Here is a 15756-nt window from a genome sequence, read left to right on the forward strand (position 1 = left end):
AGATTAACATTTTGTATTGAGTACAATAAAAATCTCGAGCATAAAAAATATGGATTTTCCAGTCAGAAAGATGGAGTTTATGTTAAGAACTTGAGCTTTTAATAGATAAGTTGAACTTTTGGTTGAAAAGTTGATCTTTTGGTTGAAAAGTTGATCTTTTGGTTGAAAAGTTGATCTTTTGATTGAAAAGTTGATCTTTTGGTTGAAAAGTTGATCTTTTGGTTGAAAAGTTGAACTTTTGGTTGAAAAGTTGATCTTTTGGTTGAAAAGTTGAACTTTTGGTTGAAAACTTGAACTTTTGGTTGAAAAGTTGAACTTTTGGTTGAAAAGTTGAACTTTTGGTTGAAAAGTTGAACTTTTGGTTGAAAAGTTGAACTTTTGGTTGAAAAGTTGAATTTTTCGTTGAAAAGTTGAACTGTAGCGAGAGTGAACTGTGAAGTATCTCTTCTCGCTACAGAACTTTTGGTTGAAAAGTTATACTTTTGGTTGAAAAGTTGAACTTTTTGTTGAACTTTTGGTTGAAAAGTAGAACTTTTGGTTGATAAGTAGCACTTTCAGTTGAAACGTTACATTTTTGGTTGAAAAGTTGAACTTTTGGTTGGAAAGTTGAGCTTTTGTTTATAAAATTTGAACTTTGTGTTTTCTGAGTGAAAAATTGAACTTTTACTTGTGAAAGTTCAACTTTTGTTTGATGAAAATGAACTTTAAATTGTGAAAGTTGAACTTTCGATTGAAAAATGGAACTTTCACTTGTGAAAGTTCAACTCTTGTTTGTGAAAAATGAACTTTTGGTTGGAAAGGTGAACTTTTGGTTGAAAAGTTGAGCTTTTGTTTGTAAAATTTGAACTCAATGTTTTTATTGAAAAATTAAAGTTTTATTTGTGAAAGTTCAACTCTTGTTTGAGAAAAATGAACTTTTGATTGTGAAAGTTGAACTTTTGGTCACAAAAGTTGAACTTTCAGTTAGGAATGTTTATCTTTCAGCTGTGAAAGTTGGATTTTTGAATATGAAAGTTGAATTTTTCGTTGTGAAAGTTGAACATTCGGTCGTGAAAGCTGAACTTTTGGTTTAAAAGTCAAAACTTTCACTTGAAAAGTTCAACCATCAAGTGAACAATTGAACTTTCCACCTGAAAGCTCAAAGAGAAATGTGAAATTTACAAACTTGAAATATGAATCACATGGTCGGAGTTTTCAGTTGAATGGTGCTTTCCAGTGGGGGGGAGGGGGGTGTCTTAGTTTCAGTTATTGAGTCAAAGTTTTAATTGAAAAGCTGAATTTGACTCCAGTTTTGAAAGATGAACTTTTGACAGGAAGATCAAACTTTCAGTTGGGAAATCGTGCTTTCAGCTTAGTAGTCAAATTTTTCATCATGGAAAGCTCGTGTGGAAAAGCTGAACTTGAAAGTGGGTAAGCCAAATTTTCAGTAAAAAATTGAATTTTCAAAACTTTCAGTGGAAAAGTCAAACTTTTGGTGGAAGAAATCAAGTTTTCGGTGGGACAAGTCAACTTTCAGATGGAAAGTTGAACTTTTCATGGAAAAGCTGAATTTAAAGTCGAATCGTGCAACTTTTGTTTGACGTGAGCTTTTTCAAATTTTCACAGCAAATTCAAATTTTCAATTGGAAAATAAAAGTTTTTATAGCAAAGTTGAACTTTTCATTGGGGTCGAACTTCCGCTGCAAAGGCCAACTTTCAGTTGAAAAATTGAATTTCTCGCAGAAATGTCAAACTTTCATTTTGGAAAAGTGTCGGATAGTCAAATTTTTCAGACAGAAAGTTGAACTTTCAGCAAGAAAGCTAAACTTTTCATTACAGAGCTCAAGTTGAGAAGTAAAATTTTAATACTTGCCAAGACAAACTTTCAGGTAAAAATTTGAGCATTCAGTTGAAAAGTTGAACTTTGAATTAGCAAGTCAAACTTTAAGAAAGAGACTTGACCTAAGAACCCCAATAAGTTCTAGAATCAAATTTCAGAGCACATTCAATAGACCGAATTAGGTCTTTTTGCACTAATTCGCGTGTAGTTTTCACCTTTTTCGCACATTTTTGATTATTAAAAAACACCTTTTACAATACGAAAAGTTTCGTATTGTAAAAGGTGTTTTTTAATAATCTTTTTGCACTATTTATAATCAATTTAAATTTTTCTTGACGTTTTGGTTTCTTAACCGGAAACTGAGGCATTTCAAAGGCTTTTCGTAAAGTTCAAGACTTTTTTCCCAAAAAAATATGGTATTTTGAACAATTTTTTCATTCTATCAATATTTTTTGTATGACCGAATCGAAATTGTGACCATTTTAAAAACGTTAATTTACAAAGCTCAAAACTTCAATTTTTCTCTCCATAACTAGTCAAGGTCAGATTGATCTCTCGATTTAAAATTGTGTCATTCTTAATAATTTTTCTTCTCATAATTTTCTACAAAATTAAAAACTTTCATATCATTTTTTTTTGCAATTTTTAAATTATTAAGTCTGATTTAAATAAATGATACTTTTTTCCAACTTTCGAGAGATGATCATTTTGAGTTTTAAATGAAAATTGATTCGTTTGATGATTTTTTTTCCTAGTGTTAATTAATTTTTTCCATGTCCTTTTTTCGTGACTTCAAAAATCCATATCTTGACTTTTGGGAGTCCTGAAGCCACATTTTTTTTACTTCTCAAAGACTTTGAACTCCATAAAAAAAACACGATTTTTAGTTTTTCCACTTCAGTTTAAGCTATGTTTTTGTATGATTCAAAGCGATGAATTTTTTCAAGATTCTCAAATTGAAAATTAAAATTATGAAGTCAAAATAACTGGGATATTTTCAATAATTTTCTACGAAATTGAAATCATTCTCACCGGTTCCTTTTTTTCTCCAAAATCATGATTTTTCACCACGTTACACATTTCAGTGTTTCAGAAGCACTCAATTTTTGAATTCCTTTTTACATAACTGTGAAGCTCTTACTTGTAACTTTTGACTGACCCCTCCCCCCCTCTGCACCAACATAGCACATCACTACCTAATTTGAAAATCACCCAATGCCTTTTGATTAATTCGAGCTGATGTTCTGTTGGGAATTTCTGACAGGAATCAGCTCACTTCTGCTCAAACCTTCGAACATCGCCTAGACAATAAAAATATAAGAAACCTAAACAAAAGGTAAATGACTGTACACGACGGCGCACAGATGCGCACGCACCGTAACATTCGCTATCTCCGATACTTTCAGATGCAGAAACATCACCAGACAGAGACCAAGACATAGAGCTAGAGCTACACTTAGACAGAGAAACAGACAAATTCATCATCGCTGTAAAGATGGATAAGTAATTTTCGTAGGTACCGTCGATTTGACCGACATTACTGACTGGAACCGGTGTCGACTAATATGAAGGTTATGTAGGTATGTACCTACTATACGAATTACGAATACGAGTACATAGGTACAGCAGCGGTTACCTATCGTAAAATCAATCCGCAATAAATCAGAAAACCATCCATCCACCGCCGTAATAGTATGTAAACATTGGTACACTCGCTAGCGCGCGGTCTACGATCGGTTACGAAATATCCATAAATGTGCCGAAAATATTCTTTCTCTTAAAAGTACTCGCGTAATTATTTTACGTAGGTACTACCTAAGTATAGATTTGGCAATGAGAATGAACGTACCTATACCGTACACGTAAAGTATCAATTAGATCGACCTTCGAGAAGATCGCATAACTTATAACTATCGATATTTACGACCAGAGAGACGAGAGTTCGAAAATTGATCGCTATTGGGTAATTTTATAGTTTTTATCGAGAGCATCAACCTGTACGAGTAAGTATGTAATGTACTATAAAACGTCAGATTTGAAAATGTAAAAAAAGCGTTTCGATGCGTTTGTTTTTTTTTTCTCAACATCTTTCACAGATTAAGAGGGGGAGGAGGGATTTGAGAAACGTTTTTGATGGAGACTCACAGGAGTTTTCAGCAAGTTTTCAAAGGTCTGACAAACCTACTAAAATCACGTCAAACTGAAAAATAACGCTCCGGCGTTTCGTCAGACTTCCCTTTTCAGTTGGAATTCTAAATATTGAAAGACTTTACATCCATTTTTATTTGAAGGATTCTGACCAAATTTCGACAATAAATGGGAAAAAATTTGAACATTTTTCAAAAATTTCAATTTTTTCTTTTAATTTTCCATTTTTTTCAAGTTGAAGGAAGGGAGGGAGGGAGGGAAGGAGGGAACTCCACGTAAGAGGACCAACATTGTTTATAGGACTGAAGAATTTTTTTTCTACATAAAAAACGAAGTTTGATTCTGACCATAAAATAAAATTTTCCACTGTTCCTCCCATACTTCAATTTTTTTATCAATTTTTCCCCAACCAACATATTTTTTGGGAAACCAAGGAAGGTTTCTTTTGGAAGGGGAGGTATTCAAAAGGATCTTGACTCCTGACCGTAAATGAAAAATTTTCAAATGTTTTTCACAAACATCAATGCATTATTTCCCCCAAATTTTTTATTGGGCGGGGGGGGGGGAGGAGGGAGCTGGCACGGAGGAAAGGTTTTCCTCGAAGAAGGAATTATTATTTAAAAGGATTTTGACCCTGAATAACAATTTTACAGTTCAATTTTTAATTTTTCCTCTGTTTTTTGAAGGGTTTTCAATCAGGCGAGAGGAAGCGAGGGGTGTAGAAGGGGAGGGTAAGAAAGGCCTCCATACAAGACGACTAACATAGTTTTGGAGGCAGAGAAAATTTCTTTCTTGAAACGAAAATTGATCTAGAAGAACTTTTACCAGAAATGACAATTTTTCAATTTTTTGTACCTATAGACTTTAATTTTTTATGTTTTTTATTTTTACCCAATGTTGGGATGACGGAGGGGGGGGGAGGCTGAGTAAAGTTTTTTATTGAAAGCAGGTCGTTTAGGATTCCTGCTTCAAACTATTTCATTTTTACTTTTTTTCCTATTTTAGCGACCAACACAATTTGAACGTTCACGAAAGGTTTTTTCTTGGAAAGATTAATCAATCAGTAAAATTTTGGAACAGTCCCTCAAATGCATCATCCCCAAAACTTTCATTATCCCGAATGACTACTTTTTCTCAGAATAAAATTTTACTCGAACGTTTTTTTCCTGAATAGGTACTGAATTCTTGAATTCAATTTTCTAAATTAACATTCACCGAATGAATTTTTTTCAATTTAATGTAATTTCGAAATATAAGAATTTCTTTGCAATTTTAGCTACGAAGCGAAACTTTTAGACAATTTTGATTTTAAAAATATGTCTTTTCCGAAATTTTGATAACGAATCAGAATTTTTTCACAAATTTGGCAAACAGTTTTAGGTAAATGACCAAAATAACAGTGTTTTTGTGACTTTGGCAAACATTTTGACAAAAAAACACATTTATTGGCAATTTTAACATAAACGAGTATTTTTTACAATTTTTACAAAAAATCGTTTTTTTCTTTTGGCATAAAGAGTAAGATTATTTGGTGACACAATGAAAGACCATTTTTTTCTGCAATTTCAGTCAAAAAGAGCCAAAAAAACAGATTTTTGGTGGCAAAAAGAAGCAAGAATTTTTGGGAATTTTAATTATAAAAAAAAGGATTTTTCAGCAGTTTTGGTAAAACAACAAGACTTTTTTGCAATTTTGGCAAACAATTTTAGGCAAATGACCTAAATATCAGTGTTTCTGTGACTTTGGCAACAATTTTGACAAAAAAAACACATTTTTAGCCATTTTAACATAAACTACTATTTTTTACAATTTTTACAAAAAATTAGTTTTTTTTTCTTAGAATATTTTGGTACAAATAAAGACAAAAAGTAAGATTTTTTGATGACAATGACATGATGAAAGACCATTTTTTTTCCTGCAATTTCCGTCGAAAAGACCAAAAAAACAGATTTTTGGTGACAAAAAAAAGCAAGACTTCTTGGGAATTTTGACCATAAAAAAAGGATTTTTCAGCAATTTTGGCAAATAATTTTAGGCAAATGACCTAAATAACCTGTGACTTTGGCAAAAATTTCGACAAAAAAACCCATTTTTGGCCATTTTAATATAAACTAGTATTTCTTACAATTTTTACAAAAAATTAGTTTTTTTCTCCTTACAAATATTCTGGCATAAAAAGTAAGATTTTATGATGACAATGACATGATGAAAGACCATTTTTTTCTGCAATTTCGGTCAAAAAGACCAAAAAAACCAGATTTTTAGTGACCAAGAAAAGCCAGACTTTCTGGGAATTTTCACAAGAAAAAAAAGGATTTTTCTGCAGTTTTGGAAAAAAATCAAGAATTTTTTGCAATTTCGATTCAAATGAATGGGATTTTTTTATAACTTTATAAAAAAGTAGAATTTTTTTCAATTTTGGGCACAAGAGTAAAATTTTTTTGTAAGTTTGACAAAAAGCCCACTTTCTTTTGGCAATTTTGATAAAAATGAGTCTTTTTTCGGTTTTCATGAAAAAGTACCTAGTTTTTTTCACAATTTGGGTACAAAAAGTAACATTTGTTTGGAAATATGTACTATAAAATACAATTTTTTTGCAATTCCGAAAAAAAAACAAAAAAAACATATTTTTGGTGACGAAAAACCCCAAACCTTTCTGGAAATTTTAACCAAAAAAAAGAAGAATTTTTCAACAATTTTGGCAAAAAACAAGACTTTTTGGCAATTCTGATTAAAAAAATCGTCTTTTTCGACATTTCTGATAAAACAATGATGCTTTTTATAATTGTTCAAAAAAGTAGAATTTTTTGCAGTTTTGGGCAAATTAGTAAATTTTTTTGTAAGATAAAAACCACTTCTTTTGAATGTTGGCAAAAAAACAGATTTTTTTGTGACATGAAGAGCAAAGACCTTTCTGTAAATTTTCACCAAAAAAATGTTGATAATTCTTAACTACGAACAGATTTTTCTACTTGTTAGTAAGCAATTTTTATATAAGTGGCGGATTTTTTACAATTTGGGCAAAAAACTGAACTTTTATCCACTTTTGAGCATTTGCAAAATTGGGACTCAGGAAAAGTGAATTCGAGAGCAATTCAGAGTTTTCCTATTTAGCAAAATATACTTTAAAAATCCAAAAACGGGTTTACGTACAAGGGAACGTCTTGAGGTGTCCGCCTCCGATTTGAACGGGACCGCGATTTTTGGAAAGAGTATGTTCTAAAACGCACAAATCCAAATGTTTCAGCTGTCCAAGTTCATTTTTCAATTCCTGGCGAATTTTTGAAAATCCAAAATTGACTTTTTTTTGTGATTTATGCTTTTTTTTAAAAGTACGTACTTGATCAGTAAAAATGTTCAAAATGCGTCCTAAAACTGATATTACCCCCCAAATCCAAATTTCGCCATTTCCAGCCATTCTGGAGCCTCCAGCGCGATTTTTCAATTTCTCCAGAATTTTGAATTTGCTCCAGAAGGCGTGAATATGAAGTTGGGCAGCTAAAAATCGAGTTGTACATTATACTCGACCTGTTTAACGAATTTATCCACATTTGAGCCGATTTTGGAGCGGACACCTCAAGAGTGGTTTTTTGACCAGCTTTTTTCATAGGTAGTAAGAAATCCAAAAAAAACAACATTTTACCGTTTACGAGGAAATTTTTGAAATTTGCGCGAATCGCTGTATTTCGAACACAACAAACCCCCTGAGGCCGAGTTCCGCCATTTCCAGCCATTCTGGAGCCTCCAGTGCGATTTTTCAATTTCTCCAGAATTCTGAATTTGCTCCAGAAGGCGTGAATATGAAGTTGGGCAGCTAAAAATCGAGTTGTGTGTTATGCTCGAACTGTTTAATGAATTTATTCACATTTGAGCCGATCCTGGAGGGGACACCTCAAGAGTGGTTTTTTGACCACCTTTTTTTCAAAATAAATATATCCAAAAACCAAAAATTCCTCGTTTGTGAAAATTTTTTTGAAATTTGCGCGAATCGCTGTATTTTGTCATTAATTATCCACAAGAGAGCGAATTTCGCCATTTCCAGCCTTTCTTGGGCCCCCCTTTAATTTTTGGATATTTTTATTATGAAAAATCTGGTCAAAACCCCACTCTTGAGGTGTCCTCTCCAAAATCGGCTCAAATGTGAATAAATTCGTTAAAAAGTTCGAGTATAACACACAACTCGATTTTTAGCTGCCCAACTTCATATTCACGCCTTCTGGAGCAAATTCAAAAATTCTGGAGAAATTGAAAAATCGCGCTGGAGCCTCCAGAATAGCTGGAAATAGCGAAATTTGGATTTAGGGTGTTAATATCAGTTTTAGGACTCATTTTGAACATTTTTTCTGATCAAGTTCGTTCTTTTTTTTTAAAAAAAGCATAAATCACCAAAATAGTCAATTTTGGATTATCAAAAATTCGCCAAAAATCAAAAAATGAACTTGGACAGCTGAAAAATGTGGATTTGGGGATTTTAGAACATGCTCTTTCCAAAAATCGCAGTCCCGTTCAAATCGGAGGCGGACACCTCAAGAAGTTCCCTAGTTAGAAGAATTTTCACTTGGAAAATAAAGCATTTTTGAATAAATTGGTTCAATTTTTTTTGAGGGAGGGTCCCACTAGAGGGGCTTTTTGCACAACATTGTTTTGGACTTCGTAAAAATTAAAAAAAAAAACGCTAGATTATTTTTTAATAAATTACAACATCTTCAAGTTCAGGAAGTGAGAGCTCAAATGCTCAAAAAAAGTGATACTTCAAAATCAGAGCCATCTTAATACTTTTGATGAAAATCGAATTGATATTAAATTATTTATCTTGAAAATAATAAAAAAACAATCGGTAAAAAAAGTGTATTTCACATCGATGCGATTGTTTTTTTTTACATGACACATAAAATATTAAAATAATCAATACTGAAAGGTATACGCTTAAAATTAAGAAAAAAAAAGAAAAAAAAAACGTAAAAAATGAAACGCGATAAATAATAGGCATTTGCAAAAAAAAAATTATCGATGGATTTAATGTACAAATGTACGAATAATTTACATTTCTCCCACCCCTTCTATTTCTATACCCTATCGAATTTCATTTTCAGAAAAAAAACACACACACACAGGCATTTAAATAGGTAAGTAGTTATATTAAGCAAATACTCTTTACCCATAGGTACATTTAAAATCACATTCACAATCACACAATCACACCCACACACAATATTTTGTAAACAGGAATGGCGTAAAAAATAATAATTTAACACATAGGTATACAAGTACAGTACACAAAGTCTCACACGTTGATGATGCTTCTCATAACATTAAGAAATACGATGAGTAGGTACGAATTCTCGCTACTGGCGTTAGCAAGACATAGGCATTGTTCCGCAGATGGCGATGTCGAAGTCGCATTCGCGAACCTGCGAACTTGGCCATAATATTTGTGCATTTCGTAAACGCGCATCTTTTTCTCACGAGTTCACCAAATGCACACAATAGTAGGTACACATTAACACATTTTATTTTTGGTTTATTTCACTCGATCGAATGAAAGGGAATAGCTCTCGAAAAATGACGCGATATTTCGTAAAAATAATCGCGACGAACTAGTAAAAAATGAGAAGGAAAAAAATTGGTAACATATCACACGTCATCTGCAGTTCGCATTGGTTCTAAGACAACTTATCTTTCCGGCGTTTCAGTCGTAACCGGTCTGGATTCGGTGGTCTCGGTGATAATTTGCAGATTCCTGATTGGTTGTGTAACTCTGGACGATCCGAGGCTTCTTTCAGTCGTGGGCGAATATTTCAGCTGACTAATGGGCATACGAGTAGGAGACGCGAGTAGCATTTGAAGCAGATCAGCGTCATCTGCAGCTGCAGCCGATCGAGTTGGTAACCGGTTCTGTGCAATTCTACGATGATGGGGTAGCTCTTGTCGGGGTGAAAACTGCACATTAGGTCCGGCATAAGGGGTTTGACTTGGAACTGGGTAAATTCCGGCGGCTGGGTTTGGACCGTAGGGGTAATATTGTTGGGGTAGGTAAGGATTAATGTACGGGTACGGGTTCGAGTATGCAGCTGGGTTGACTAAAGGTGAATTGTAGGGGTAGGGTCCTGGAGGGTAAGGAGATCTTGGATATGCGCCTGGATGAGGATAGTAGCCTTGTTGTCCCAATGGTCCTAGTCTGACTTGTAGATAGTTGTATATGATGGCCATTAGTTCATCTCGTAAGTTCGGAGGTATCGAGTAAGGTAGAGGTTGATCGTAATAGTGAGGTTGCATTTGGTAATTGGGCGAGGCTTGGCCTCCGAATGGCACGTTCAAAGCGTAAGGCAGCGTTTGAGGGACGGCAGGTAGACCTTGCTGAGGCAGCTGATGAGGAGGTAATGGAGGAGCCTGTCGAGGAGTTACCTCTTGCAAATACTGCTGAGTTTCCTCCGAAACCGCCACGTGGTGTCTGCCTGCAGCAGCTGCAGGTCTGTACCGACTTATGTATCCGGGTGGGCCGGATGGATGGACGTATTTACGAGTTCCGTACGCAGGGACCTCGGTTGTGGTGGATATTTCGTTGATTTCTTGAGGTACTGCTTCGACGTCAACTGTTTGGTAACCGATCGATTCAGGAGAGGCTGTTCTGACCACTTGAATTGGTCTCAGTTCGGACATAAGGGCGTCCAGATGGGGTGGAAGGCCACCTCCGGCGTAAATGTGGCTCATTTCGCCTCTCAAGTCGAATCCTCCTCGGCTCAATTGCCTTCTCAGGCTGTTACCTCCCTTGCCTTTGATATCTTTATCTTCGACTGGTCGTTTTGAAACTAGCACTTTACGTAGAGGGTTCGCGACTCCGTTAGTGTGCGACGATTTACCCTCATCTGCTCCTCGATCTTCTCCCGAAGACGAACTACTGGTACTTTGGGTATCATTGGCAGGGAATCTGCGACCATTAATACCGACTGCTTCGTCTTCTTCTTCTTTGGCCTTCTTCGGAATATGCTGAATGACTGGGCCTTTAGTCGATCCGTGAACCAAAGGCACATTCTTCAATATAAGCACAGGTCTTCGGCCAGGTTCGCCACCACTTTGATGATGATGCTGACTACCTATAGGTCTGGCTGTACTGTAAGGTGTGCTGGTGGGTGGATGAAGCATCGAGTTCTTGAACCCTGTTTCATTGTTGGCGGTATACGAGACTCGTTTCAATTCGCCGGATTCGTCGATAAAACCGAACATGCCTTTGACGTTACCCAGCACGTCTCTGGTTTCGATTTTGAAGCTGCCGTCGGCTGCCTCGTAACCGTAAGTGTAGGTTCCGTCATCGTTGACTTTGTTTATTTGCCGAATTATTGGTACGCCTTTTTCTTCGGTTGACGAGGACGATGAGCTGTCATCGTCTGCGCGAGTCGTTCTCAAGCCAGTTAATAGGGCGACGATTACCAAGCCTGAAATTAAGACGCTCTGAAACACAACAAACAGATACGGATGCCGGTCGCTCAGTCATCGCCATGCGAATGTCTACGTAGTTGTTTCATCGGGTGAAACGATGTAGATAATTGTGCAATTATGATCTAAGTGTGCGATATAAGCTGGGAGAGATTCAAATTGGTGGACAGGTTTTGTGATATTTGAGGAGAGAAATTAAAAAAAAAATTGGAGTCTTGGACGAGTGAAAATCATGCAATAGTGCTCCTGAAGTCCTGAATGAATATTTTGGAGAGTGATTGCCTTCGAAAGGTGAAAATCAAACTTCTTAAAACATCTTAAAAGACTCTCGAAGAACCTTTTCAACATAATTCTTTGGTATCTCGAGTTCAGTGTTCTTGTTCAATTCTCCTTCCATCATCAAAAATGTCCTCCCAATATTTGAGAGTTCTCCTGATTCCCCTTCTACATCTCATTTCTCAAGATAATAATATTAAACCACATGTTTTCCTCCTAGTTCATCAAAATGAGCTTTTTCAACAGCATTTTTTGAAACAAAAAAATTATTCTCTTCACTCTAAATAATAAATTGAAAAAATATTAATTATTAACCAATTTTTACAAAAAATGCAGTATTTTTGGACGAATTCAGGACTTTTTCAAGACCTTTTCAATTACTGAGCAACCTTTTCAAAAACAGAACAAAATGAACAGAAGCAGGACTTTTGGAAACAAGTGTTTTCAATTGTTTCAAATACAGGAGCCACAGGAGGATATGAGCCGAATCAGCTGAACTTTATTGAAGACTAAATTCTTTGAACATTCTGAAAGGATAGAATAAGATACGGAACATAGAAAATTTTCGAAAAATTTGTGTTTCTTTTAGTCAAAATTTTTTATACGTTCAAAAAAAATGAAAAAAGAATTCAAAATTCCAAAAGAAAAATCATTTTAAAGAAAATTTCAAAGTTAGATTGAAAAAATCAGCAAAAAATAAAGATTGAAAATTTGAGCCAAAGGAGCAGTACTTGGGCTAGAAATTTTTTTAAGCTGTTTCAAGGGGAGGGAAAGGGAGAGAGAAGAGGACTCAAAATTTCTTTCAGTCAAATTTTTCTCGTGTTCAAAGTGTTCATAAAAAAAAGTCACAAAATTAAAAATTTCGAAAGAAAAATCAAATCAACATAAAATTTTGAAAGTTTTTGATTGAAAAAAAGTGCGAAAAATGAAGATCTTTTTGACAATTTTGGTAAAAAATCAGAATTATTTTTAACAGAAAAATACGTTTTTCAAAAGTTTCAATTTACAAATTATTGGGAACGACGAGGCTCAAAATTTTCATATTTTTAAATATTAATTTAGGGGCGAAGAGGCTCAAAATTTTTCCACTTTCAAAAGAGAACTAGAAAAATGAGAAAAAAATTGAAAATTCTGAAAAGAAAACTCGAATAATTGAAAAATAACATTAGTTTTTCAAAAAAAAGGAGATTTTTTTTGCAATTTTGACTAAAAAACAAGATTTTCAACGAGAAATGATTTATCAATGTTTCAATTTGAGGATGAAGTAAACATTTTTCCGATACCAAAGAGTAAACAAACTGAACAAAATCAGTATTCTGATAAAAAAAAATGAAAAGTTGGAAAGTTCGATCGTTTGATTTTTAAAAAATTTGAAAAAACAAGACTTCTCTTGAATTTCTTCAGCAAAAAGTAAGATTTTCAGCAATTGCAAGTTTGGAAACAATTTTGGCAAAAAAGTAGGATTTTTAGCAGGAATTTTTTTCAAATATTTCAATTGAATATTTTTTTGGTGGGAGGGGGGGTGGTAAAAAAATATTCATTTTCAAAGACAACCGAAAAAATTGAAAAATCGAATACAAAAATGGAAAATTTCAACATATTTTGATTTTGAAAAAATTGAAATACAGAACTTTCTGCAATTTAAAAAAAAATATGGGTTTTCAACAGGAATTATTTCAATTGGTCAATTTAAATATAAAGAGAAGTGTGGGAAGGGGGTGGGGAGGCAACATTTTTCCGTTCTGAACAAAAAATGAAAATGCAGAAAGAAAACAAATAATAAACGAATACATAAATAAAAGGTCAGTGTTCGATTGAAAGAAATTGAAAGAATCAGCCATGACTTTTTTTTTGAAATTTTGGCAGTTCTCTGTTAAGCAATTTTAGCAAAAACTTGGAAATTTTTTGCAATTTTGACAATACAAAAACACGTTTTTTTGTGCCAATTTGGCAACAAAGAAGTAGAAAGGCCAAAAAACAGAATTTCCAACTGAGATTCAGAAAAAATGTTTCAATTCGACAATTGGGCGTGAGGCAGAAATTCAACATATTTCCATTTTTGGAGCGACCCCTCCCCTCCCCCTTCTCAAAAAAATTAAAATCCGGAAAAATAGAAAAAAGACACGTACAAAATTCTAACGTTTGATTATCAAAAATAAAAATGGAGGATTTTTGGCAATTTTGAAAGTTTTTGCACATAAGGGGGATTTTAAAAAAGAATTTTTCCAAATGGTTCAATTTTAAGATGGAGGGGGAGGGGGAGGGATGAGGGATAACATTTTTAATATTTTTGGAGGAAATACAAAAATTAAAATTTTGAAAGAAAACGAGAATAAATGGAAAGTTTTAGCATTTGATTAAATAGAGGGGGGGGGGGGAGAGACACGACTTTCATAAAATTTTGGCAAAATAATAACGTAAGATTTTTTTTGCAACTTTGACAGGAAACAAGATATTCTTGCAATTTTTGGAAAAACATTTTTTTTGTGCAAGTTTAGCAACAAAGTACTCGTAAAACTTTTTCGCAGTTTTGGCAAAAAAGCAGGATAGAAAGACAAAAGTAGAGAGAAAATATGTGAGAGAGGCAGATATGTAATTTGAATTTCTTCATTACCAGCAGGGTCGGTAGCATAGACACAATTTGCATATAAGAAGATGGAGTAGGATTCAAAAATGCTGTTTTTTGAGACATTAATCCTAAAAATATATTTTTTAAAAAACCACCAAGAACTGTTGAAATTTTTACCAATTTTGTTCATCAATCAATAATTTCAAGCAGGGTTTCCCAAGCTCGAAAAATTAAAACATACCAACAATATCAAACTTTAACACCATTAAAATTTTCTTCAAATGTGTTTTTTCAAAATTTTTTTCAAATAATTGTGGCTAATAGATGGATAAATTTTTAAAAAATAGGAAAAGAGGACAAAAACTTCAGCCTTTTTTTATTTAAACCTCGAAAAATTACAAGAAAACGTGAAACGAACGAAAGATGAAACTTTGAATTTAGATATTGTCAAGTGATATTTCAAGAACTTGACAAAATTTCAAAATGCTACAAACAACCTTTACTTGAGACGTTGAAAATATATCCAAAAATTAGAGATTTCCGAATCCTTCAATTTCTTCCAGTTGTTCATTGATTTCACGACACATTAAAAATAAATGATGATCACAGACAGACTAATTAATTTGATCATTATCAAAAGCAAAAAAAAAAATAAGAATCCGTATTTGACAACTTTTTTCACATTATCTTATCACATTTCACTTGAAAAACACCGTTTTCCAACACCGAGAGGTAGGTCTGTCTACTCTACATTTAGGTACACCAAAAATATTCATCCCCTTTGGCAAAGTGCACTATTCGGTACTGGTATTGTATAAATTAAGGAAAAATGCGGTGAAAAAAGTCAGGCACTCGAAATCTACCAACTTCTATGTACTTCTACATACGAGTACGTAGGTAAAAATCTTCTTACCTTATTAGAAATAGCACAGAACTTCATGACGTCCGAGTACAATACACCAGATGACCGAACTAACATCTGATGTCATATTTTAAGTTCCCTATATAGTTTTTCTCGACTCGCATCAAACAATAATACTTCTCTACGGAGTCCTTGCCCGGTGCGAAAATTTGCCCCAAAACAATGAACCAATTCCCATAATATTAAGTCATATATGCGATATAAACAAAACGTCTATACCACTACTATTCATAGTCTCAGTACCTAATTCTTCATCTTACGTACACTAGATACACTATACGAGATCTACGTACGTAAAATATTTTGGCAAATAGATAATGTCTGGCTGATCGAAAAATTGGGTGAATTATGGATAGCAGCAGTAGGTACACTAGCGTAATGCTATGCAGTTATTATTATTTTTACATTCGATAAAAATCGCCACCTATAATAACCGGTTTGGAAATTATCGCCTGGTAAACGCTCAACGCTCCTTAGTAACTTCAAATCGTAAACGCAGCTAAGGTCATAGCGACTCTTTTTTTTTTAGATTATTATGGTCATTTTGTAAATTATGCAACACGTTTAATGAACCGAGGTCGACGCACT

At 33.9% G+C, this 15756-nt stretch overlaps 1 protein-coding gene across 1 annotated transcript; it reads right to left on the reverse strand.

Annotated features, from left to right (window-relative positions):
- Window positions 1-8800: 8800 nt before the first annotated feature.
- On the reverse strand, window positions 8801-15316 carry LOC135848082 (uncharacterized). Its single transcript, XM_065367857.1, has 2 exons — window positions 15160-15316; window positions 8801-11416 (listed from the first exon to the last, which is right to left on the reverse strand). The coding sequence occupies exons 1-2, from the start codon at window positions 15223-15225 to the stop codon at window positions 9641-9643; spliced, it is 1842 nt and encodes a 613-aa protein (XP_065223929.1). The 5' UTR covers window positions 15226-15316; the 3' UTR covers window positions 8801-9640.
- Window positions 15317-15756: the final 440 nt, after the last annotated feature.

The sequence above is a fragment of the Planococcus citri genome, chromosome 5 (genome assembly GCF_950023065.1).
Source record: "Planococcus citri chromosome 5, ihPlaCitr1.1, whole genome shotgun sequence".
Taxonomy (NCBI): Eukaryota; Metazoa; Arthropoda; class Insecta; order Hemiptera; family Pseudococcidae; genus Planococcus; species Planococcus citri.